This window comes from Cricetulus griseus, chromosome 6 (genome assembly GCF_003668045.3).
Source record: "Cricetulus griseus strain 17A/GY chromosome 6, alternate assembly CriGri-PICRH-1.0, whole genome shotgun sequence".
NCBI classification, from domain to species: Eukaryota; Metazoa; Chordata; class Mammalia; order Rodentia; family Cricetidae; genus Cricetulus; species Cricetulus griseus.
This window is the reverse complement of record NC_048599.1, coordinates 86,464,813-86,490,518: the sequence shown is the minus strand read 5'-3', so window position 1 is coordinate 86,490,518 and position 25,706 is coordinate 86,464,813. Positions and strand designations below refer to the sequence as shown.

The 25,706-nt window shown below is 39.1% G+C and overlaps 2 protein-coding genes across 2 annotated transcripts; both read right to left on the bottom strand.

The window, feature by feature from the left end:
- Window positions 1–582: 582 nt before the first annotated feature.
- Window positions 583–898, bottom strand: LOC100762083 (high mobility group protein HMG-I/HMG-Y). Its single transcript, XM_027421042.2, has one exon. It carries the CDS (start codon window positions 847–849, stop codon window positions 637–639), a length of 213 nt encoding a protein of 70 aa, XP_027276843.1. The 5' UTR covers window positions 850–898; the 3' UTR covers window positions 583–636.
- Window positions 899–5,265: 4,367 nt separating this feature from the next.
- On the bottom strand, window positions 5,266–6,195 carry LOC100761793 (olfactory receptor 4B1). Its single transcript, XM_027421041.2, has one exon. It carries the CDS (start codon window positions 6,193–6,195, stop codon window positions 5,266–5,268), a length of 930 nt encoding a protein of 309 aa, XP_027276842.1.
- Window positions 6,196–25,706: the final 19,511 nt, after the last annotated feature.

Below are 25,706 nucleotides of genomic sequence, written 5' to 3'. Positions count from 1 at the left end.
CAGCCTAGAGTCGGAGTGGGAGAGGTGAGTTAGCCCCCATCTGCCTCAACATCACCCTGGAGATGGGTGGGTGATTCCCATCTGTCTCTGCATTGGGTCCCAGGTGAGAACATGGTGGGTGGAGCCATTATGCCCTACTTCCTGTAGCCCAAGGGGCTCTAGCCAACCTAGGTAAGGTAGGGCAGAAGTGGCTGAGAAACCTACCTGGTGAGTTTGGTGGGGGCGGGCATGCTAGGATCTAAGCATCCCAGCACTAACCACACCTGCTAGGTCAGTCAATGGGGCTTGTCAGATGGGGCTGGGGCCCTTTAAGGCCAGGGAATGCTCCCAGGACCCTCCCTCTACAAGGAAGCCAGGAAAAGCAGAGCAGAAGGGATCTGCAAAACAAAGAGCCCAGAGAGAGCCCTGTCTCTAAGGGAGTGCGGGCTAAATGGGAAGTTAGCCTTATCGGGAGAGGGCAGGTGTGTTGGGGAGGGTACTTGGGCTGAGCCAAATCCTGCTCCCGTGGGTGCCGCAGAGCCTGCACCTGGTGCAGTAGTGTGCAGTGGGGGTGGGGAGGGGCCTGGAAGCAGGGCTTCCAGTCCCAAGGAAAAGCTGCTCCTTTGATGGCCAAGGAGCAGGCGGAAATGCGCATGGTCACTGCTCCTCCTCCGAGGACTCCTGGGAGATGCCCTCCTCTTCCTCCTTCTCCAGTTTCTTTGGTCGGCCCCAAGGCCTCTTAGGTGTTGACACTTCACTGGGCTCCTTAGGAGGCTGCTTGAGCAGTCTACCCCGGCGTTGCTTCTCAGTCCCGTCCTTCTCCTGCTTAGAGGTCAGAGGCTGGCTGGACTTTGAACTGGACTCGCTCATGTTCCTTCTCTATGGGGCAGTAGGGGGCACTGGCTGTGATGGCCTTCTTGGAGCCCAGCCAACACCAGAAACAGCCCCAACTAGGAGTCCCAATTAGAGGAGCCCAGCCCCGGCTCAGGGGAGCTTTAAAAAGCTCAAATCCATTCTTAAGGTCTGGATTTTCTTCAATTTCTGTCAACTTTATTTTAATGTTTCCTTCGGCATCTTTCAGGTATTTGTTCTCCTTAAGACTTTGCTCCTTAAAGAGGAACACTCCTCCACTACTGGTGGGAGTGCCAACTTGTACAGCCACTTTGGAAATCAGCGTGGCGACTCCTCAAGAAAATGGGAATGAGTCTACCACAAGATCCAGCAATTCCACTCCTAGGCATATACCTATAAGAAGCACATTCATACAACAAAGACATCTGTTCAACAATGTTCATAGCAGCACTATCTCTAATAGTCAGAAACTGGAAATAGCCTAGATGCCCCTCAACGGAAGAATGGATGGAGAAAATGTGGTACATTTACACAATGGAGTACTACTCAGCAGAAAAAAAACAATGGAATCTTGAAATTTGCAAGAAAATGGATGGAACTCGAAGAAACCATTCTGAGCAAAGTAACCCAATCACAAAAAGACAAACATGGTATGTTCTCACTCATATGTGGATTTTAGACATAGAGTAAGGGATTACCATCCTACAATCCATACTGCCAGAGAAACTAGTAAACAAGGAAGACCCTAAAAGAGGCAAACTTTGTCCCCTGGAGAAGGGGAAAAGGTCACCATTCCGTGAGCAAATTGAGAACATGGAAAGAGGGGGGAGGAAGCTACGAGAGTGAGAAGGGAAGAAAAGGAAGGATGCAGAGGTCATGAGGAAGCAGAAATTTTGAGTCAGGTGTAGATTAGAAGAAAGGGCATATGATAGGTAGGGTTTTAGTTTGGGGGTGGTAGAGGAAGAAGGGAGGGAGAAGGGAGCTGGTACCGTCATGTAATTCAATTTTGTTTGTAATTCAAATATATAAAAAATAAAAAAATAAAGACTTTTCTCCTTAATTTTATTGAACTACTTCTTTGTGTCTTCTTTAAACTCATTGAATTCTTTGATGAAGTCTATGATTGTTCTTTTAAATTCTGTGTCCCAGAGTTCATCTATGTAATTTTCGCTGGCAAACATTTCCACAGGACTGGGAAGATTTGGAGAGGAGACATTGACTTGACCTTTCACATAGTTGGTATTCTTGCAATAATATCTGGCATGTGGACTTCATCTGTTAGTTCTTAGGTTTGTTTCTTGTTTTTTTGTTTTTTGGATTTTGTTTTTGTTTTTGTTTTGTTTTGTTTTTTGTTTTTAGACAAAACAGGTTGGGGAAAAGGAGAATTTGTGGGTGTGGGTTGGGTCTACAGTTAAAAATGGCTTGAATTGAATGGAGTCAGGGGGACAGAAGAGACTGAGCTGGTATACATGTTTCCTGTTCCCATCCTAGAGTGTGGAGGTAGATCTGTCCTGGTGGAAAGGTTGAATACAACATGAAAGAGTCCTGAAATTTGGGTAATATGTAGTTAGGAACCTGGCCCAAGCCTAGAGTTCCTTTACCATGCAGGCAAGGGAAGTCAAACTAAGCTGGTGTATTAGTCATGGGACCTAGGTTAAATCTGGCAAGTTGTGGAAAATGTGTATATGGTGTGTATGGAAAAGGTGTGTATGAAGATGGCAGTAATATTCACCAGGCTAGACCTTGATGGGGGATATCTAGGTACTAAGTGAAGTGGTAGGGATAGCACAGAAGGTACATATGAGTGATTACAGGTAGATCAGGTCCTGGTGTAAGCCTAGAGCTTGGCTTCTTCACAGGCCTGGGTGGTCAGACTAGGCTGGGCACTTGATGTGGGATCCAGGCTGGATCTTGCTGGTTGTTGGAAAACAAAGATGGTGTGTGTGGTAAGAGGTACTCACCAAACCAGACCCTGGAGGAGGACACTTGGGAAGTCTGAGTATCTAGTGGAGTGATGAAAATGGTAAAGAAGCATATTTTTCTTAGAAAATAGGAACTTAAAAATACTCAAAGATTTTATGAAATAACTATGTATTTATTTGGGGAAATAGTACATGTATGCCATGTTGTATAAGTGGATGTCAGAGAACAATTTTCAGATGTTGGTTCTCTTCTCCTACCATATGGGATCTACAGATCAAACTCAGGTCACCAAATTTGGCAACAATCACTTTTATGTCTCTCAGATTTTATTTCCAGAATCTAATAACCCAGGCATGATCTCTGGGTACAAATCTAGATATTCTGACTCCTGGAATTTATGTCTTTCACCATGCAGTTCACTAGCACATCATGCCTGGTTTATGTATCCTGCCACAGACAACTGGTATTTCCCATCCCTTCTTTGTCTTAAGTGTTAGAAATAAACCCAATGTCTACCAATGAAACAACTTTTATTTACTGTCATGTATTCATGCACAGCCCTCAATAAATAAAATAACAAATTATTGTGATCCACAGTACAAATGAGTTTCAAAAACATTAAAATTAGTTAAGAGACCCAATACAGAGAGGGCAACTACTATGCTGGTATTTCTGTGAACACAGGAGACTCAAACATCTGATGATAGAAATTAGAATGACAGCTGCTGTTAGATGAAGAGGTGGTGTACATGAAAGGACACAAGAGCATTACCCATGTCTTCTCTTAGATGTCAGGGAAACAGTATGCAAATTTGTCAGTAATCATTGAATTGCATTCTTAAGGTATTTACATTTCACTGAATATAAATTTTGTATCAATTAAATGCTGCCAATGTGAATGAAGCTCCAGCACTCATCTTAGGACATGAGGTAAACATGGAAATAGAAGGCTTTACTATGGGCAGACATGATAAAAATGTTTCTACTCTGAATATACTTTGCCATTTCTCTATTTCAGATTCTGTTCCTTGCAGCCAAAACCTAACCTAAATGACATTTAAATATCTAATACTATACATTCAGAATTATTAATTACTATTTCATAAACAGCATAGAGTTTCTTTGAAGATTCCAGGAAGTAATGGATGTGAAAGGGCTTTGAAATATGCAAAAGCTATTTACTCAAATAAATTACATATCAACCACTCCAATAATAAATGCAAATATGTATTAGGAGCATTCCCGTGGAGTTCATAAAGCTGAAATCTTTTCATTGTAAGATAATCTATTAACACTACTTTAACAGCTGTAGGTCAATTAAGGTAACGCCTAAGAAAATTCTTCCTTGATTCCTGATGTCCTCATATCTGCCCCAGGCCCTTCCAAATGATAAAAACTATTGGCATCACCTTGATATCTTTAGTCATTGTGTAGCTCAGTTCCTGCTGTGTATGACTTGTTATGTAAGGTTACCTGGAAAAAGCACAGATGTAGAGGGTGAGAAACAGGCTGATGATTCAATATGGTCAGGCTAGGGAATATGCATGGAGAATTGGTGAAGGTATCCTAGGACTCCCTCCAAAATTGCAAGGAGACAAAGGCAAAACATGAAATTTTGCTGTAGGATGCCAAGATCCTTTCACATACCACAGTGTGCTAACATATGAGAGAAAAATGAATAAAGTTGAAGTCACAGAGCTGATAGGTGGCAGGGTGGGGTTCCATTTGTGAATTGAGATTCCCAGGAAAAAAGCGACACATGTGTTCAAGATTCTAAAACACTGACTGACCAATTAGAATTTTATAATTATGGGATGTTGGGGTGTTGCAGAACCATGCCAAGTTATCATGAGCTGGCTTTAGAGTCATCAATAGTCATCCATTGTCCACCTCTGTGCCTAATCTAATGTCCTGTGACTATCACATGAATCTTTGGGGTATTTATTAACTTAAGAGACCACCAGCTTCACCAACTCAAAAACTAAGAATGCCAGCATACACTATCTGAAGCCAATAGCAGAGATTTCACACACACACACACACACACACACACACACACACACACACACACACTGTCCCATAACTTATCAATCTGATATTCTCACCAAACTATTTGAGAAGTACCTTGATTTATGACTTTTTGTTCTATGAACCTGTGACCACAGTGAAAAATGGAGTTTAGTGTAACTTGAGTCTATATTCTCAGGCCACTTAATTCATATTGGCTTAAGAACGAACTATTCTATTCCTTTTGATGTGAGAGCTATATTTTGCATCACCACATTATAGAAGTTCTATCCCTCAATCTTACACACTACAGATCACTGGAGAAGAGATGTAAAATAGCCCAATTTGAATATACTCCAAAATACTGATACCTATGATATGATGAAGGTCAAATAAAACAAAAACCTTAAGCATGTAGATTTTGATCTGTGCCTTCACTGATTATTAAAGTCATTTTCAAGTTCCTGTCATATTAGTCATGCTGTTTATTTCATGTTTATTATTTTATTCCAGACTTGAGCTTGCTTTCTTGCCCCATAACTTCTTCACGGCATTTTTCACCTCTGCATTCCTGAGTGTGTAGATGATTGGGTTCAGCATGGGGGTGATGACTGTGTAGAACACAGCCACAAGTTTGTCTTCAGTGTAGGTGGAAGCAGGTCTCAAGTAGAGGAAGATGGCAGGTCCAAAGAACAAGACAACCACCATGATGTGAGAGGCACAGGTAGATAGGGCCTTGCGCCTTCCCTCAGCAGAATGATTTCTCAAGTTGAACAGGATGACAACATAAGAGGACACCAAGAAAAGGAAGGAAAATACAGAGAATAATCCACTATTAACAAACATAATAACCCCAACCACGAAGGTGTCAGTGCAGGCCAGCTTGAATAAGGGATGGAGGTCACAGAAGTAGTGGTCAATCACATTGGGACCACAAAAGGGCAAGGGGATAGTGATGAAAATCTGAATTATGGAATGAAAAAAGCCCCCCACCCAGGAACCAGCCACCAGATGGTGACACACGGTCCTACTCATGATAGTTGTATAATAAAGAGGTTTGCAGATGGCCACATAGCGGTCATAGGCCATCACTGTAAGCAAGAGGATTTCAGTGACCCCAAAGAAGTGGAAGAAGAAAATCTGAGCCAGACAGCCCTTGAAGGAGATGGTTTTAACTTTGGCAAGTAAATCACTGATGAACTTAGGGACAACAGTAGAAGAGTAACAGATCTCTACCAGGGACAAGTAGCTAAGGAAGAAGTACATAGGGGAACGAAGACTCTTACTGATGTTGACTGTCACAACAATGAGGCCATTGCCCAGCACTGTGGCCAGGTACACAGGGAGAAACAGGACAAAGCACACCTTCTGCACATCTGGATCCCGGAAAAGGCCAGTGATGATAAGTTCAGTCACGTTATTTACACTGCCCATGGCGTCAGTTCAGGTGTGCTGAACACCAGCAGTTGAGAGACCTACAATAAAACAAGCAATAACTGTGACATTATTCACATTGTTTATATCACTTCAGAGAGTGAAAACTAACTTACAATATGTTTAGGTGTGTTCACTGAGTATTAAATGTTACTTATCTAACACTTTATTTTTTGTTTTTCGAGACAGGGTTTCTCTGTGTAGCTTTGGAGCCTCTCCTGACACTCGCTCTGGAGACCAGGCTAGTCTCAACCTCAGAGATCTGCCTGCCTCTGCCTCCTGAGTGCTGAGATTAAAGTCATGTGCCACCAACGCCCGGCTTCTAACACTTTAATTACCTTACTTTTCATTATTAGAAAATGAAAACCTAGTAGAAAATTTAAAGCTAGATAAATCATTATTTGCCCAAGATCACACAGAATATTGTAAAACTTAAGAGTCAGACAAGTATTTCTGACTGTTAAGGGTTCTCTGTAGTCCAAACAAGATATTCAAACAGAGGTGGGACACTCAAGTGAAAAGTCTGTTTGTATCAATTGTACAGCATTTCAATAGCTCTCTCCCACTGTGAAATCCCCTTGGTATGTCTCTGACCTGTGTTCTTCATCTCTCTTCTCTATACCCCAGTAACTTAGCTTCTCACAGACCATTCTCCCCAAGGCCCCATTGCTGTTTGCTTTTCTCAGTCACACACACTCTTTCCTCCTCCAATATAAGCAGATAAGAGTCCTGTATACATGCTTTGGAGGTGTGGTGTCTTAGTACCAGGACATACTAGCTTTGGTTGCATCTATCCCAAGTGCACTTTCAGTGATGTCACCTTAGTTAATTGAGATGTGATTGGGTTGTGGGGGAGGCCAGTATTTGCACATTGGAAAGCAACAACTCTTCAGAGCTGAGTTTTGTTAAGGAGAAAGAGTTGTTAAAATATTGGTGAAGGTGCTTGAGAGAGCATTTCCTCTTTACCCCTGCCATAGAGGAATAGGCTGAATTTGGAAGGAAAGATTGAGTGCACCCAGCTGGGCCCTTTCCCTCTCTTCATGCGAAACTTCCTAATCTACTTCAGGGACATCTTCTGTCTAAGTGCTGTAGAGACGGTGTTCTCTCTGTTAGGTATATCCGATGTTTCCACAGCTGGTTGGCTACATCCAAAGTTGCAGCAGCTGGTTGTATGTCTACTTCTGAAGCAAGTCATATGAAGGTCGCTGATAACTAGTGTAAAACCATATTTGTTATCATCTTTGTCAGTAACAAAGGCAATACTTCCTCCAACTCAAGTGCCACTAGCTCAGGACCCATATAAACAAAATGCTAAACCAAATTTATCAGACACCAAAACAGTATTTCTCATACCATTTTAAAGCAGGAAATGATGCAAAGCACCTAAATAAGCATCAACACTATGAAAATATTTTCTGTCTACTCAAGCAGGAGTCATGCCATCCAAAATCTCTGTGTGGCAAAAATACGAGGAATGGGCTCAGAAGAGAAAGAGAAGTCAGACATTCATAGAACCAAAAAGAAACTGATTCAAAAGGGCTAATGATTTTAAAGAAACCTTATTCAGCTGCAAAATTACATTGAAATTCAAGGGCACAGCAAGCAATATGCTTAAATTCAGCATGGATTTGTGCTATCAAATAAGAACAATAATTTGGTACAAGGCTTTTGAGTCACCAAGAATATCCAGTCACCTGGGAAATCAAGTTGTTAAATATGGAGACAAGGCAGAGTCATTTTTTCCATACCCTCACAATCACAAGGCAAAGATATGGATGAGGTCAGGAGTGCAGATGGTGGGCTACATTGTGGTTTCATGAAAGACCTAAGGGCATGTAGGGCCCAGAAAGTGTTCTGATGATCCCATTACCCTCCAGGATGCTTGACTTGCAACTTGGATACTGTCTCATTTCCCATATCTAGCCAGCACATCACATTAATTTGACCTGCACACCACATCTTCAGGGTGACCTTTCCTCCCCATTCTTTCTGTCATCTCCTCACACTCAGAAAGCCGGTACTAAATTACCAAAGTCTTTCTATCTCCAGCTACCCCACCCCATCCTTCCTGTAATGGAAATCAGAAAATTGTTTTACTACACCCTTCCTTCCTCAGATCACTCTGCTGCCTTGGAATAACCAGGGCAAATCTGAGTCCTTCTAACTAGTGCTTAATTACTTGTTACCTAGGAATAACCATGGCAAGCCTGAGTCCCTCTTATTATTATTTAATGAGTTGTCACCTAGGAATAACCAGCTCAAGCCTGAGTCTTTCTAACTAGTGTTTAATAACTTGCTACCTAGGAATAACCAGCCTGAGTGCCTCTAACTACTGTTTAATGATTTGCCACCTAGCAATAACCAGGGCAAGCCTAAGTCCCTCTAACTGGCTTCTAATAGCTTTCAGATCCAAGCCATTCTTTCTATTGCCCAGTAAACTTCAACTTGTGTATTTTCAAGTCAGTGTCCTCTCCATCTCCATAAACCTATCCTGTTCATTGCACCAGAAACACCCACTCCTTGTCCCTTCCAGCCCTGTGCATCCTCTAGGGCCAGCTGCAGTCCTGTTGGTTCAGTGAGTTTGCATTAATTACATGATCCCACACATATCTTCTCCTCTCTAAACACTGGGGAAATGCTTCAACCATTTTCCTTATGTACAAATCTAACCACATGTCTTTGCTACTAAATCTTACCAACTATTCCCTCACTGCCCTCAGCATGAGTTTTGATATCTTCCAAGAAATGTAAGGCTATTATTACACTGACTATAAACTCTTTCACTCTTATTGCCATCCCCTAACTGAACACTCTGAGGCTCTATTCTAACTTAAAATGCTCTTACATCTTTCTTTGCTATTCCATCTTTCTAAGCTGTACAATGAACCTCATTACTATAAGAATGAAGCTCTGTGGATTTCTGTTCCAAAGGTACCCCATCATATTTCTTTCAAAGAAATTAATATAATCTTGTGTTATTACAGCTTCTTATTTATATCCCTTACTAAAAAATACATTGTCTAGTGTTGAAATTACAATTAATTATTTTGCAGTTGTTTGCATGCTAGGTTAATAGAATAGACTATCATTTCAAAACTACATAACATATCACACATTTTAAGTGCTCTATATGAATTAATATATTCAGCATGTACAACAGACCTATAAAACGGGTGTGATTATTGTCTCTCCTTTTTTCAAATGAGAAAACAGAAACACAGAGAAGTGAATTACATTGTCTAGGTTTACACTTCAGCACAACCAGGTTTTGAAAGCTGGCAACCAGATTACAATACCTGTGTTCTTTAACTACCACACTATACCTAGTAAGTGGTAGGTAAGTTCCTATTATAGGCTCCAACTTCTTTAAACCCAAATGGTACCTCACAAGAACCCCAAAATTTCAAAGGACTTTAAAAATATGTAGATTCTTCAGTGCTGGGCAAAATTATCAACTAAAATAGCAACTGTCTCCAAATTTTATATATATGAAATTATCTCAGTTAACAAATGAACTCTAACTCTAGAGAAAAAAATCCATGTCTAACATCATGTGACTGCTAAGAAATTTTGTACTTTGCTTCTAGGCAGATTATCACCTACCTTTAAGTCAGAAGAACTGCTGCATGCTTGCTCTGCCTTGGAAAACAAATCATCGAACAAGAGGGAATTCAAAGACACTCAAGATGCATCCAACATGAACTTATAATGCAGCAGAGATGGGGATGACCATTGTATTCTTCCTTTTAAATCCTGGCTCCTAGAAAATAAAGTCACTTAACTAAGAGCATCACCAAATAGATATCCCACCAATTACATGATGCTCCAAATCCAGATTAATGTCAGATAAACCCTCAAGGGTGATACAGAAAGAATTCAGAGAACTGTTTCACTTCCTAGTTATAGATGAAGTGACAGAAACTGACAGAGGTTATTTAGCTTTCTAAGTCCACACTCTAGTTTTTCCCAGTTACTAACTTAAAAATCAGTGCTTCTTCATAACTTCTTGATGCTTCCTAAAGGAACTGGACAGTGAGTACAACTGTGCCTTAAGGACAAATCACCAGTGGTTTGGGAGCTTTTTAAAGCAAGATATATAATGCCTAAGACAAATCACAAAGAAAATCCAAGGGATTTGAATCAATGATAATATTTGGATCTAAAAAAAATTAAGAGTCACAAGAAGCAAAAAAAGGGGGGAAATTAAGTTTTAAGATCCTGTCACACTGCAGGAATCCTACCTCCTCATTCAGACACCAAGAGTTGTGATTAAGTGCTCAGAACTTTGAGCTATTTATAATAAATGAAGCTACACACTGTAGTCAAGAGACCAAATTCCCCATAGAATTCCTGTTCTCCAGAGTAAAAATTTACCAAACAAAGTATGATGCAAGGACAGGATCAAACTGTTTCAGTTAATTCCATGCACAGCCATAAAATTTTAGTACTGCAATGGAAAGGTAATTAAAGAAACAAATTCAAAGGATTTCCCACATACAATTCCACTGAAAATAAGTACCAGATTATAAATAAACTTGCCCCTGGACACTAACTCAGGGTAAGCAGTTGATGAACTATGCCACTATACCCATACCATCTCCCCTCCCCACATCTTACTCTTCCATGTTTCTTCTTCTATATAAAATGAAAGTATTGGCTTTATGGACACCACTGTCCCATGTTGATGCTCGCTTCAGCCATGATCTTTGACATTGTGGCTGACAGCAAGTCTTTGGGCCATACCTCCTTTGAGCTGTTTGAAGACAATGGCTCCAAAGACAGCAAGAAACTTTTGTGCTCTAAGTACCAGAGAGTAATCATTCCTCCTCTCACAAAATTATTTCAGGATTCATATTCCAGGATGACAACTTCACATGTAGTAATATAGCACGCCCATCAACAGGGAGAAATTTGAGGATAAGAACTTCAACCTAAAGCAAACAGTCCCTGGCATCTTGCCTATGGAAAATGCTGGACCAACTGCCAGTTGTTCCTAGTTTTTCAGCTGCATTCCAAGACTGTGTGGCTCGATGGCAAACAAGTGGTCTTAGGGAAGGTGAAAGAAGCCATGAGCATCGTGGAAGTCACTGAGAGTTTGGGGTCAAAGAATGGCAAGACCATCAAGAATATCTCCATTGCTGACTCTGGACACCTCTAATTCTTTTGACCTACAGATAGCTTAGCCACCAGACCATTCCTTCTGTAAGTCAGGAAAGCACCTCTACCCATCTACTCACCATACCTGTACTCACTGTTCTCATACAAGTTCTTCAGGTTCCATATTTTTCCTCATTCCCCTCCAATCTAACTGGATTGCAGAGTTAAGTTTATGGTTGTTAAGCAAAACTAAATAAGAAATTAAATAAAGAAATATTGGAAGTATTCATCTAAAATGTGTTTATTGAAACTTCTAATTCCACATTCATATATTTGAGTGTAATAGTCTTGTATTAAATCACTTAGTCAACCTCTGTCTGTGTCAATGAGGACAATGCTCATAATCATAGACTATGACTAGAATTTTCTCTGAAAAAGATGCTATTCTTTCATTCACTCAATCATTCAACACATAGTGTTAAATCCTATGAAATTCTAAGAACTATTCTCAGTAATGAAGTATACACAGAGGAAAAATGAAATACATAAACATATGGTAATAAAAACCATCATAATAGACATAATGGAATTGGACATAAACATAAACAAATGCAATTTGATAAATAATTGAGTAATAAAGTCTATGGTAACTAATATTGGTTGTCAACTTGTCACAACTGAGAAGAGGGAACCACAAACTGAAGAATTATCTCCACAAATTTAGCCTGTGGGGGCATTTTCTTGATTGGTAATTGATATAGGATGCTTGGCCTCTTGTGGGCAGTACCATCTCTAGATAGGAGAGTCTGGGCTGATTAAAAAGCATCTTCAACAAATGGTGCTGGCACAACTGGATTTGGACATGCAGACAATTGCAGATAGATCCATATCTATCACAATGCACAAAACTTAAGAACAAATGGTTCAAAGATCTCAACATAAATCTAGCCATACTGAATCTTCTAGAAAAGAAAGTGGGAGATACCCTTGAACAAATTGGTACAGGAGACCACTTCCTGTACATAACACCAGTAGCACAGACATTGAGATCTACAATTAATAAATGGGACCTCCTGAAACTGAGAAGCTACTGTAAGGCAAAGGACACAGTCAGTAAGACAAAATGACAGCCCACAGAATGGGAAAAGATCTTCACCAACCCCACATCTGACAGAGGACTGATTTCTAAAATATACAATGAACTCAAGAAGCTAGCCACCAAAATACCAATTAATGAAATTAAAAAGTGGAGTGCAAACTAAATGGAGAATTCTCAACAGAGGAATCTGAAACAACTGAAAGACACTTAATAAAATGCTCAACATCCTTAGTCATCAGGGAAATGCAAATCAAAACCACTCTGAGATACCATCTTACTCCTGTCGGAATGGCCAAAATCAAAAACACCAATGACAATCTATGCTGGAGAGGATGTGGAGAAAAAGGAACATTCCTCTATTGCTGGAGGAAGTGCAAACTTGTAAGACCTTGGAAATCAGTATGGCAGTTTATCAGAAAAATGGGAATCAGTCTACCTCAAGATCCAGAAATTCCTCTCTTGGGCATATACCCAAACAATGTGCATTCATACAAGGACATATGTTCAACTATGTTCATAGCAGCGTTGTTTGTAAATAGCCAGAACCTGGAAGCAACCTAGATGCCCCTCAACTGAAGAATGGATAGAGAAAATGTGGTGCATTTACACAATGGATTACTACTCAGGAGAAAAAAAGCAATGGAATCTTGAAATTCACAGGCAAATGGATGGAACTAGAAGAAACCATCCTGAGTGAGGTAACCCAGTCACAAAAAGACAAACATGGTATGTACTCACTCATATGGATTTTAGACATAGAAAAAAGGATTACCAGCCTACAATCCTCATCACCAAAGGAACTAGGAAACAAGAAGGACTCTAAGAGAGGAATGCACGGACCCGGAAAAAGGGGAAGGGGCAGATCTCCTTAGCTAATTGGGAGCATGGGGATAGGGGCGAGAGAGCTGTGAAAATGGGAGGGAGAGAAAAGGAGGGAAGAGGGGGAAATGAGGGAGCAGGAAGATTGAGTAGGAGGAAAAGTAGAGGAGTGTAGGGGTCACCCTGATCAAGCCTCCTGGGGATGACTACAGGTGTACCTGGCCACGCCCCCTAGGATGTGGAGAGGGTGATGTCAGAGTAGTTTAAGAGTCTGGGAGTGCAGTATGGGACTGATCCAGACCCCCGGACATGGATGTCAATGAGGAGGCCTCAGCACTCTATGGGGCCCTTAGTAGTGAATCAGTATTTACTCCTGGTGTAAGAAGGGACGTTGGGAGCCCATCCCACATGGAGGGATGCTCTCTCAGCATGGATACATGGGGGAGGGCCTAGGCCCTGCCCAGGATGATGTGACAGACTTTGGGGAACCCCCATGGAGGGCCTTACCCTCCTAGGGGAGCAGAGGGGAGATGAGGTGGAGGGCTGGTGGGGGTTGGGGGGAGGGGAGGAGAGGGAGAGGGATTGACATGTGAAGCAGCCTTGTTTCTAATTTGAACTAATAAAAAAATCTCTTGGGAAAAAATAAAATGGTTAAAAATACTTTGTAACATACTGTAATAGTGAAAACTGACATTATCGATTTGTCAAATTTCACAGAATGTTATAATATGGATAGAAACTTTCATAAAAATTAGTACAAAAAAGACATTTAAATGTGAGCCTGGGAGAAGCCAGTAAGCAAAATTCCTCCAAGGTCACTGATTTAGTTCCTTCTTGCATTTTCCTATTTGGATCCCTGCTTTAATTTCCCTTGGTGATTTATTATAAGTTGTAAGATGAAACAAACCCTTTCCTCCTCAAATTACTTTTAGTGAAGGTATTTTATCATAGCCACAGAAAAGTAACTAGAACCAAGTCCTATAAAAAGAAATAAAACAGATTAAAAGTGACAGGAATTTCTGATAGATATTATTTTAGTTACAGTCACAAAGAAAATCAACCTCATTCCACAGTTCCTCCCAAGAATAATAAAGAATAGCTGTAAAAACAAGAAATAGTTAAAAGACCATACCAATCAAAGTCAAGGAGGAATATAGCTTCATCCAGGATGGACTAGTAAAGATCTTAAGAAGTAAACAGAATCTGGGCATGTTTTGAAGGTGGAACTAATAATATCTTCTGATGCTTTGACTAAAAGCAGAGAGATAAAGAAAAATCAATACCTACAAGAAGATAAATATCTGCAAAACTACAGGAAAGAATAAAGCATGCTAGAAATGTTAATTGTGGAATAGAAAGACCCAAAATCTATAAAAGCAACAAAATGACACAAATTAATGCACACCTTCCAATAACTATAACTTCCAATACCTATAACTCCAGCTCCAGAGCATCTGAAACCCCCTTCAGGCCTCCTCCACAGGCACCTGCACTCAGGTGCACATACACATATACACAGAGACACATAATTAAAGGTAAAAACTCTCTCTCCACCATGCCCTCTGAGACAGAGTCTCACTATGTAGCTGTGGCTTCCCTGGAACTCACTATATATAACCTTCCTCTGCCAAGAGTTGGGAGTAAAGGCATGCGCTATCATTCCTGGCATAAAGTAAATGTTAATTTTTTTAAATCTATAAGTTTATCACCTCTGAAAAACCAACCTTACTGTCAAAAACAAATGCAACCTGAGAGTGAAAAAATACGATGTGAAAGCAAATGGTACCAAAAAGTAACCAGGAGTCCACTACTCTAATATACTTCAAGCCAAATGTCAAACAAGAATTAATCAGAAAAGATAAGTACAGTCACTCCAAGATAATTAAGAGGACGACTTATCCAGAAGACATTATAATTTTCAACATTTATGCATCCAAAATTGATGTACTTAGTTTTGTAAAGTGGACACTGCAGGATGTAAATACACAGAAATAAGCCCAACACAATTCTAGTAAATGACGTCAGTACCACACTCTTTCAGAAACAGGTCATCCTGACAAAAATAGATACATAAATGTCTGAGTTAAAGGAAATTATAGATCAAATTGCCAGCAAGCACAAACAGAGTATTATATCCAAATACTTTGGAATATACATTCCCCTCAGCTGCCCACAGGACTTTCTTTGAAATAGATCACAAAATAGGACACAAGGCAAGTTGTTAACAACTACAGAAAAATTGAAAAAGTTTTTTTTTAATTCTATCTGGAAACAATGAAACAAACTGAGAGATCAAAAGGAACTAGGTAATATACAAATCCATAGATACTGAGCAATACACGACTGAATAATAAATTGATCATCAAAGAAACTTAAAGAATTTTAAAAATCACTAATTTTGAGTAAAAACTTAAAGTGAAATCCCTACCAAAAACCTCTGATATTAGAGAAAGCATAATAAGACAGATACTCACAGTTATATGTGCCTACATTAAAATTATAGAGTTCCCAAACAAATAACAATACACTCTAAGGCCTTGGGAAAACCATGAATCAATTCCAAGATAAGTAGACAGAAATAAATAATTAAGACCAGAGACAAATTAATAAATAGGAAACAGAAAACTAATCAATGAAACAGATTTGGATCTTGGAAAGGATAAACAGGACCAGCAAACCCTTAGCCAAAATAAACAAAAGAAAGAGAAAAGATCCAAATTAACACAAATTAGAGGTGCCAAATGAGACATTACAAGACACTGATGCAGTTCAGAAAGAATCATTGGGAAATAGCTTAAAAACTTATATATCACCAAGCTGAAAAATCTAAAATGAATTGATAAATCTAGATTCATATGACCTTCCAAAATTATACACAATGAGATAAAAAGCATAAGCAGATCTATAACAAGCAATGAAATTTTATCTCTCAACTGAGAAAAGTCTAGGCCTAGATAGATTCACTACTGAATCCTGCCAGGCCTTTGAAAAACTAACACCAGTGTAATTCTGATAGATTTGCCTTTATATGATACTTGACTTTTTTCCTTTACTGCTCTTAATATTCTTTCTTTATTCTGTATGTTTGAGGTTTGATTATTATGTGGCAAGGAGACCTTTTTTGTGGTCGACTCTACTTGGTGTTCTGTAAGCTTCTTGTACTTTCATTGGCATGTCTTTCTTTGGGTTGAGAAAGTTTTCTTCTATGATTTTGTTGAATATGTTTTTTGCACCCTTGAGTTGGGTTTCTTCTATACCTATTATTCTTAGGTTTGGTCTTTTCACAGTGCCCCATATTTCCTGGATATTTTGTGTTAGGGATTTGCTGGACTTAGGATTTTCTTTGGTCGATGAATGTATTTCTGCTAGTGTATCTTCAATGCCTGAGATTCTGTCTTCTATCTCTTGTATTCTATTGGTTATACTTGCATCTGTCATTCCTGATCGTTTGCTCAACTTTTCTATTTACAGCATTTCCTCAGTTTGTGTTTTCTTTATTGTCTCTAATTCAGTTTTCAGGTCTTAAACTGTCTGAATTATTTCCTTCAGTTGTTTGATTGTATTTTCTTGGCTTTCCTTAAGAGATTTGTTGATTTCTTGTAATTTTTTTGTTTTTTCTCCCATTTCTTTAAGGTATTTTCTCATATCCTCTTTGAAGCCCTCTATCATTTTCATGAAGATGCTTTTAAGGTCATTATCTTCTGCTTCATCTGTATTGTGATTTTCAGGTCTTGCTGAGTCTGCACTAGGTCTCTGAAAATATTCTATGGTACTGTAGCTTGCTATTTTTGTGAGGCTCCTAAAAGTGGGAATTGGGGTGTCTCTGACTCTTCTTGCCTGCTCTTGGGACATTTTCCTCCTACTGGGTCCCAGCCCTGATATGAGGGTTTGTGCCTAGTCTTATTGTAAGCTGTTATGCCATGTTCAGTTTATATCCTTGAGAGGCCTGTTGTTTTCTGAAAGGAAATGGAGGAGGAGTGGATCTTGGAGAGGGGAGGTGGGGGAAACTGGTAAGAGTGGAGAGAGGGAAAACTACAATATGGATATATTGTATGAGAGAAGGATAGAAAAAAGAAAGGAAGGAAAGGAGGAAGGAGGAAAAAAGGTATTTTTACAGATATTTAAAACATACTAATAAAATAATTTGAAAACCTTGCATGAATACATGCAAGGTTTTCAAATTATTTCAAACTTTTGAGTCATATAGTGAAATCAATGGTAATTTTAAAGTATAATTTGATTTTGCATATAAAGTCATAGAAATATACCTTATATATTTTTAGCATTTTTCTGCTTTTGAGATTATAACATAATCTCATTTCTCCTTCCCTTTCCTCCTGCCAAATCCTCCCATGTACCCCACCTTGCTCTCCTTAAAATTCATGACCCCTCTCCCTAGAAACCCAATGGCCATGATAGCCAGGGAATCAGATAGGAACTTCACTACCCTTGCCATTCTCCAATTCCAATTCCCTAGTCTTAGCCCAAGCTTAGCCCACCTTCAGTGGCTTCTGCTTCCATTTCCAGGGAAATAAACAGATCTTCACCCAAAGTCTCCCTTCCTTACCTCATCAGTATCATCTGCTAACACCCAAATCACTCTCTCCCTAGAAGTCCACTGGTCACACCAGCCAGAAAAATCAAGTAATCAATCTTTATTTTCCTTTCTGTCTTTCCAATTCCTGTTCCCCAGTCTCATCTCCAACCCTGTATCAGACCTCTGCAAAGGCCAACTTCCTTCTCTTTCTCCATTACCTGTGGACTCCACAAATCCTCTTGATAGACCCAGCTTTTCTCCCTTCTCTGTACCCTCTCATCACCCTGCCTTTCTAGCCCATCCCCATTTTTGCCTGTAAGCACCCAATACCTAGAAACAAGTTCTACCCAGGAACCCAAGTGGTTACTGCAGACAGAGATTCAGAAGTACTCCCTACCAAGCAACCCACCCACAGCTATCACATGCTCCTAAGATCTAAAGAACAACACAAACCAGGGGCTGGAAAATCCACCCAACATAAATCAACACCTAGGATCACAATCATCCCAAACCAAGAAAACTAGACGCCAGCATAAAAACACAATCAATAGTAGTCAGGGCAGTATGTCTCCATTAGAGCCCAGCAACGCTACCACAGTTGGACCAGAGAAATATAATATAGTTTCAGCACAAGCAAAGGACTTCAAAATAGCTATTATGAATATACTCAAGGACATTAAAGAGGATATGAATAAATCCAGTAATGAAAGCTATGAAAACAAAAAACAAACAGTGAAATGAAGTGAAGAAAACTGTTCAAGACATGAAAGTGAAAATAGAATAAATAAAGGAAACCCAAACTGAGTTAAAACTTGAAGTGAAAATTTTAGGAATTAAAAACAAAACCCTCAGAGGCAAGCCTCACCAACGGAATACAAGAGATAGAAGTAAGAATCTCAGGTATTAAAGACAAGATAGAAGAAATAGAGACCTTAGTCCAAAATGTTAAATCTAAAAATAAAATCCAGCCATTAGTATCTAGGAAATCAGGGACACTATGAAAAGACCAAATCTACAAATAATAGGAAAAGAGAATAAATCCAGGTCAAAGGCACAGAAGATAGTTTTTAAAAAAAAAAAATCGAAGAACAGAATTTTCTTAACCTAAAGAAGGAGGTGGTTATCAAGATACAAGAAGCATACAGAGTACCAAATAGACTAGACCAGAAAAGGAATTCTGCATTATACATAATAATCAAAAAATAAGCATATACAACAGCAACAACAAAAATAGTAAAGCTCCGAGGGAAAAAAACTAAATAACATCCTAAGACTCAGTAGAGTAACACCTGACTTCTCAGTGGAGACCCTAAAAGTCTAAAGGACCTAAACTGATGTTCTACAAATTCTGAGAGACCACAGATGCCAACCCAGACTACTACACCCAGAAAAACTATATTTAAGCAGTATCTATCTACAAATCCAGCTCTACAGAAAGTTATAGAAGGAAAATTTAAACCTGAAGAGGTTTAACAAACCCAAGAAAATACTTTGAATAAATAATCTCACACCAGAAAATCAAAAGAGGCGGGGAGGTGGGGGAAAACCCACACCACAACAACAAAATAATGGGAATCAAAAAACAACGCTCATTGATAATGCTCAACATCAATGTTCTCAACTCCCGAAAGATAAACACACATACTGAATTAGAAAACAGGATCCATCCTTTTGTTGCATCCAGGAAACACACTTTAACATCAAGAGTAAACATAACCTTAGGGTGAAAGGATGGAAAAAAGTACTCAAAAAATTAACCCAAGAAGTAAGCAGGAGTAGCCATTTTAGTATCTGACAAAAGAGACTTTGAACCCAAACTTGTCAGAAGAAATAGGGAAGGACAGTATATGTTCATCAAGGGAAAAATTCCATAAAGAGAATGTTGAAATTCTAAACATCTATGCCCCAAACTCAAGGGCACACAGATCATAAAAGAAACATTACTACTACTAAAATCATATGCTGATCCTCAAATAGTGATAATAGATAATTCCTATACCCCATCTTGTCATCCAGACAAAAACTAAACAGAGAAATGCTGGAGCTAAATGGCAGCATACAATAAACAGACCTAGCAGCAGATATTTACAGAATACTTCACCCAAACACAAAAGAATATACCTTCTTCACAGCGTCTCATGGAACTTTCTCCAAAATTGACCACATGCTCAGACACAAAGCAAATCTCAACATATTCAGCACCCTATCTGACCATCACTTATTAAAGCTACAATCAGAAAGAAAAAAAAAACAGAAAGACTACAAATTCATGGAAACTGAACAATTCACTGTTGAATTAAACACAGGGTAAGACAGAAACTAAGAAATAAATGTAAATATTTTAGAACTGAATTAAAATGAAAACACAACATACCCAGAGTTATGATGCATAATCCAGGCTGTTTTAAGAGGCAAGTTCATAGCATTGAGTGCCTACATAAAAGAATGGAGAGATCTCATATTAGTAAATTAAGTTTTATTCTTTGTTTCTTTTTCTCCATTTTTATTTAAATTAGAAACAAGATTGTTTTACATATCAATCTCAGCTGCTCTCCCTCTCCTCCTCCCCTGCCCCCCACTAACACCCTACCTATCCCATACCCTTTCTACTCCCCAGGGAGGGTGAGGCCTTCCATAGGGAGTCTTCAGAGTTTGTCATATCCTTTGGGATAGGGCCTAGGCCCTCCCCCATGTGTCTAGGATGAAGGAGTATCCCTCTATGTGAAATGGGCTCCCAAAGTCTTCTTATGCTAGGGATAAGTACTGATCTACTACAAGAGGCCCCATAGATTTCCAAGGCCTCCCTCCACACTGACATCCACATTCATGAGATCTGATTCAGTTCCATGCTGGTTTCCCAGTGATCAGTCTGGGGACCAAGAGCTCCCTTTTGTTCAGGTCAGCTGTTTTTGTGGGTTTCACCTGCTTGGTCTTGACCCTTTGCTCATCACTCCTCCTTCTCTGCAACTGGATTCCAGTTCAGATCAGTGTTTACCTGTGGCTGTTTGCTTCAACTTCCATCAGCTGCTGGATGAAGGCTCTAGGATGGCATATAAATTAGTCATCAATCTCATTATCAAGGGAGGGCATTTAAGGTAGCCTCTCCACTGTCACTTAGATGGTTAGTTGGTGTCATCCTTGTAAATCTCCAGACATTTCCCTAGTGCCTGATTTCTCTTTAAACCTATACTGGCTCCCTCTCTGATGATGTCTCTTATTTTGCTCTCCTCCATTCTTCCCCCTACACAAACTTCCTGCTCCCTTATGTCTTCTTCACCCCTCCTCTTCTCCTCTTCTTATTCTCCTAGCTCCTTCTCCCCTCCTCCCATGCTCCCAATTTGCTCAGGAGATCTTGTCCCTTTCTGCTTCTACAGGGGACCATGTATGTCTCTCTTAGAGTCCTCCTTGTTGCCTAACTTCTCTAGTGGTGTGGATTGTAGGCTGGTAATCGCTATGTGTAAAATTCATATATGAGTGAGTGCATACCATGTTTGTCTTTTTGTGACTGGGTTACCTTGCTCAGAATGGTTTCTTCTAGTTCCATCCATTTGCCTGCAAATTTCAAGATTCCATTGTTTTTTTTTTCTGCTGAGTAGTAATCCATTGTGTAAATCTACCACATTTTCTCTATCCATTCTTCAGTTGAGAGGCATCTAGGTTGTTTCCAGGTTCTGGCTATTACAAATAGTGTTGCTATGAACATACTTGAACATATGTCCTTGTTGTATGAATGTGCATTGTTTGGGTATATGCCCAAGAGAGGAATTGCTGGATCTTGAGGTAGACTGGTTCCCATTTTCCTGAAAAACTGCCATACTGATTTCCAAAGTGGCTGTACAAGTTTGCATCCGACCAGCAGTGGAGGAGTGTTCCCCTTTCTCCACATCCTCTCCAGCATAAACTGTCATTGGTGTTTTTGATTTTAGCCGTTTTGATGGGAGAAAGATGGTATCTCAGAGTTGTTTTGATTTGCATTTCCCTGATGACTATGGATGTTGAGCACTTTCTTATGTGTCTTTCAGTCATTTTAGATTCCTCTATTGAGAACTGTCTATTTAGCTCTGTACCCCACATTTTAATTGGATTATTTGGTGTTTTGGAAACTAGCTTCTTGAGTTATTTGTAAATTTTGGAAATCAACCCTCTGTCAGATATGAACAAATAATATCTAAAAGGTGTAGAGGGTAAGAAATAAACTAAGGCTGAAATCAATAAAATTGAATTTTTAAAAAGCAAAGAATTAATGAAAGAAAAGTTGGATCATTCATAAAATCAATAAGATTGACAATCATTAGCAAAGTTAACTACAATGCATTGGGAAGTAATCAAATTAATGAGATTAGAAACCAAGAAGGGGGAATTAGCAATAGATACCATGGAAATCCAGAGAACCATAAGGACATACTTTAAAAAACATGTATTTCACCAAAGTGGAAAAGTTTAAAGAAATGGATAATTTGGGGGTATGTACTACCTACCAAAGTTAAATCAAGATCAGATAAGCAACTTAAACAAACCTCTAACCCCTAGTGAAACAGAAGCAATAATTAAAAGTCTCCCAGGGATTTTGTTTTTTACTTGTTTTTTAAATGGAGTGTGCTGGATGTCTCTACAATTTTGTTCAAATGACTGCAAAACATGGAAAAGCTGTTGCTGCTATTGATGCATAACATACTGCCATTATTGGTATATATATATATATATATATATATATATATTATATATATATAGTCTCCCAGGGAAAAAAGTCCAAGTCCAAAGGATCTTAGTGCCAATTGCTACCAGACTTTAAAAGAAGAATTAATACCAATACTCCTCAAACTATTCCATAAAGTAGAAACAGAAAGAATATTGCCCAATTTGTTTTATGAAGCCATGGTTACCTTGATCCCTAAACCACATAAAGACCCAACGAAGAAAGAGAAATACAGGCTAACTTATGTTATGAACATAGACACAAAATTTCTCAATAAAGACTAATGACTACTTTATATGCCATCCTAGAGCCCTCATCCAGTGGCTGATGGAAGCAGAGGCAGACACCCACAGCTATACACTGAACTGAACTTTGGAACCCAGTTGCAGAGAGGGAGAAATGAAGATCAAGGGGGACAGGACCAGGTTGGTGAATCCCACAAAAACAGCTGAACTGAACAAGGGGGAGCACATGGACCCCAGACTGCTGTCTGGGAGGCCATCACAGGACTGATGCAGACCCCTGAAAGTGGATGTCAATAAGGAGTCCTGGGCACCCTATGGGGCCTCTGGTAGTGGATCAGTATTTTTCCCTGGTGTAAGAAGGGACTTTAAGAGCCCATCCCACGTGAGGGGATGCTCTCTTGGCCTAGACACATGGGGGAGAGCATAGACCTAGACCAGGATGATGTTGTGGAATTTGGGGAGCCCCTGTGGAGGGGGGGCTGGTGAGGAATTAGGGGGAAGGGGGAGAGGGAGAAGGGATTGACATGTGAAATTATAATTTTGTAAAAAATTAAATAAAAAAGAGAAAAAATTTTCTCAACAAAATACTTACAACCAGAACCCAAGAAGATACAAAAAGATTATCTGCCATGTTCAAGTAGGCTTCATCCCAGAAATACAGAGATGGTTACATTTGTGAAAACAACAAATATAATCTACCATATAAACAAGCTAAAAGACAAAAGCTACATAATCATCTCATTTAATGCACAAAAATCCTTTGACTAAATCTAATATGATTAAAATCATGATAAAAGACACAAAGAGACCACAGGTACAAGGGATATACAGCAACATAATAAATACAACATACAACAAGCCCATAGCCAACATCAACTTAAATGGAAAGTCAAAACAGTTCCACTAAAATAAGGGAAAATATAAGGTTATCCACTCTCTCCATACCTATTCAATATAGTCACTGAAGTCTTAGCTAGAGAATTAAGACAACCAAAGGTGATCAAGGGAGAACAAAGAGAAAGGAAGGAAGTCAAGGGTATCTTTATTTGATGAGGTTATGGTGGAAAGCTCATGGATTGATACAGTTAACATAGTGAAAATGGCCATACTACCAAAAGCAATCTACAGATTCAATGCAATCTCCATTAAAATTTTAACCCAACTATTCACAGAATTGAAAAGAAACTTTTTAGCTTCCTATGGAAACACAAACACACACACACACACACACACACACACACACACACACACACACACACACACACACAAAGGATAGCTAAAACCATCTTAAATAATAAAAGAATTGCAAAAGGTATTACCATCCCTAATCTCACATTGTATCACAGAGCTATGGTAATATAAAACAACAACATGTTGGCATTAAAACAGACACATTGATCAAAGGAATTGAAAGAAGACACAGACATAAGTCCACATACCTATGGACACCTGATATTTTTACAAAGAAGCCAGAAATATACAATGGAAAAAAGACAGCATCTTCAACAAATGGTGCTGGCCATACTGGATGGCTTCATGTAAAAGAATGCAAATAGATCTGAATTTATCTCTCTTCACAAATCTCAGCCCCAATTCTCAGTTCTGGCCTTGGTGTAAGGTCAGATACCCTGAATCTTATAGAAGAAAAGTGGTGAATAATCTTGAACTCCTTGACACAGGAAAAAACTTTCTGAACAGGACACTGGCAGCACAAGCACTAAGATCAACAGTTATTAAATGGGACTTCATGAAACTGAAAAGCTTCTGTATAAAATAACACTATCACTGGGACAAAGTCAGAGGTACAAAATGGGAAAAGTTCTTAACCAATTACAAATCTAATATCTAACATATATAAAGACTAAAAATCTTTGCAAGAAAAACAAATAACCCAATTTTAAAATGGAGTACAGAATTAGAGCGTTCTCAAGAGACGAAATCACAAATCACTGAGAAACACTTGAAGAAATGTTCAATATCCTAGTCATCAGGGAAATCAAATAGGAACTACTGTGAGAGCTTATTTTATACCAGTAAGAATTTCCAAGGTCAATAAAACAAATGACAGCTAGTTCTAACTGGCAAAGTTGTTGAGTCAGGGGAACACTCATCCACTTATAGTAGGAGTGCAAACTAAGAAAATCAGTGTGGCAGTTACTCAGGAAGCTGAGACTAGATCTATCTCAAGATCCAGCTATACCAACCATGGACATATCCCCAAAGGATCTACATACTATGACAGAGACACTTGTTCATCTGTGCTCATTGCTGCGTTACTCATAATGGACAGAAATTAGAAACAACAGATATGTCCATCAACAGATGAGTAGATAATGACAATGTGGTTCATTTACAGAACAGAATATTACTCAGCTTTAAAAAAAATCATGAAACTCAAAGGTAAATGGATGGAGCTAGTAAAGAATCATCCTGAGTAAGGTAACCTAGACCCAAAAAGAGAAATATGCTCTGTATTCTCTTTTATTTTGATGTTAACTTTTAAATATTTGATAAGCAGGCTACAGTCTGTAGAGCCACAGAGATTAGACACAGAATTAAGGGAGCAGGGCAGGATCTCCTAAGGAAGTGGAAATAGAACATATAGTTATGGAAAGACAGAGGCTGAATAGAACAGCAGAATTAAATTAGGAGGGGGATGGAAGATGGTGAAAAGGGACAGAATATAAGGAGAGACAGCTAACACTAAGGGCTACTTGAAGGATCATACAAAAACCTACTACAGTATAAGCTTCTTAAAATGTGTATAAACATAAAAGATATTTAAATGGAATTACAAAATAACAGGGGAGACAAATCCCCAACTGGACATCTCTCACCACGAAATAAAAATTACTGAGAATGTGTTACATGTAATTGTTGGCCAAAAGACCTCCATAGATACTCCCAAACAATTCAGGCTAATGCCATGGCTATTGGTTGCTCTCTGCAATGATGGTATGGCCCTATTGCTGAAAACAACCCTCACATAGCTCATTGAACACAGAGAAATCAAACTGA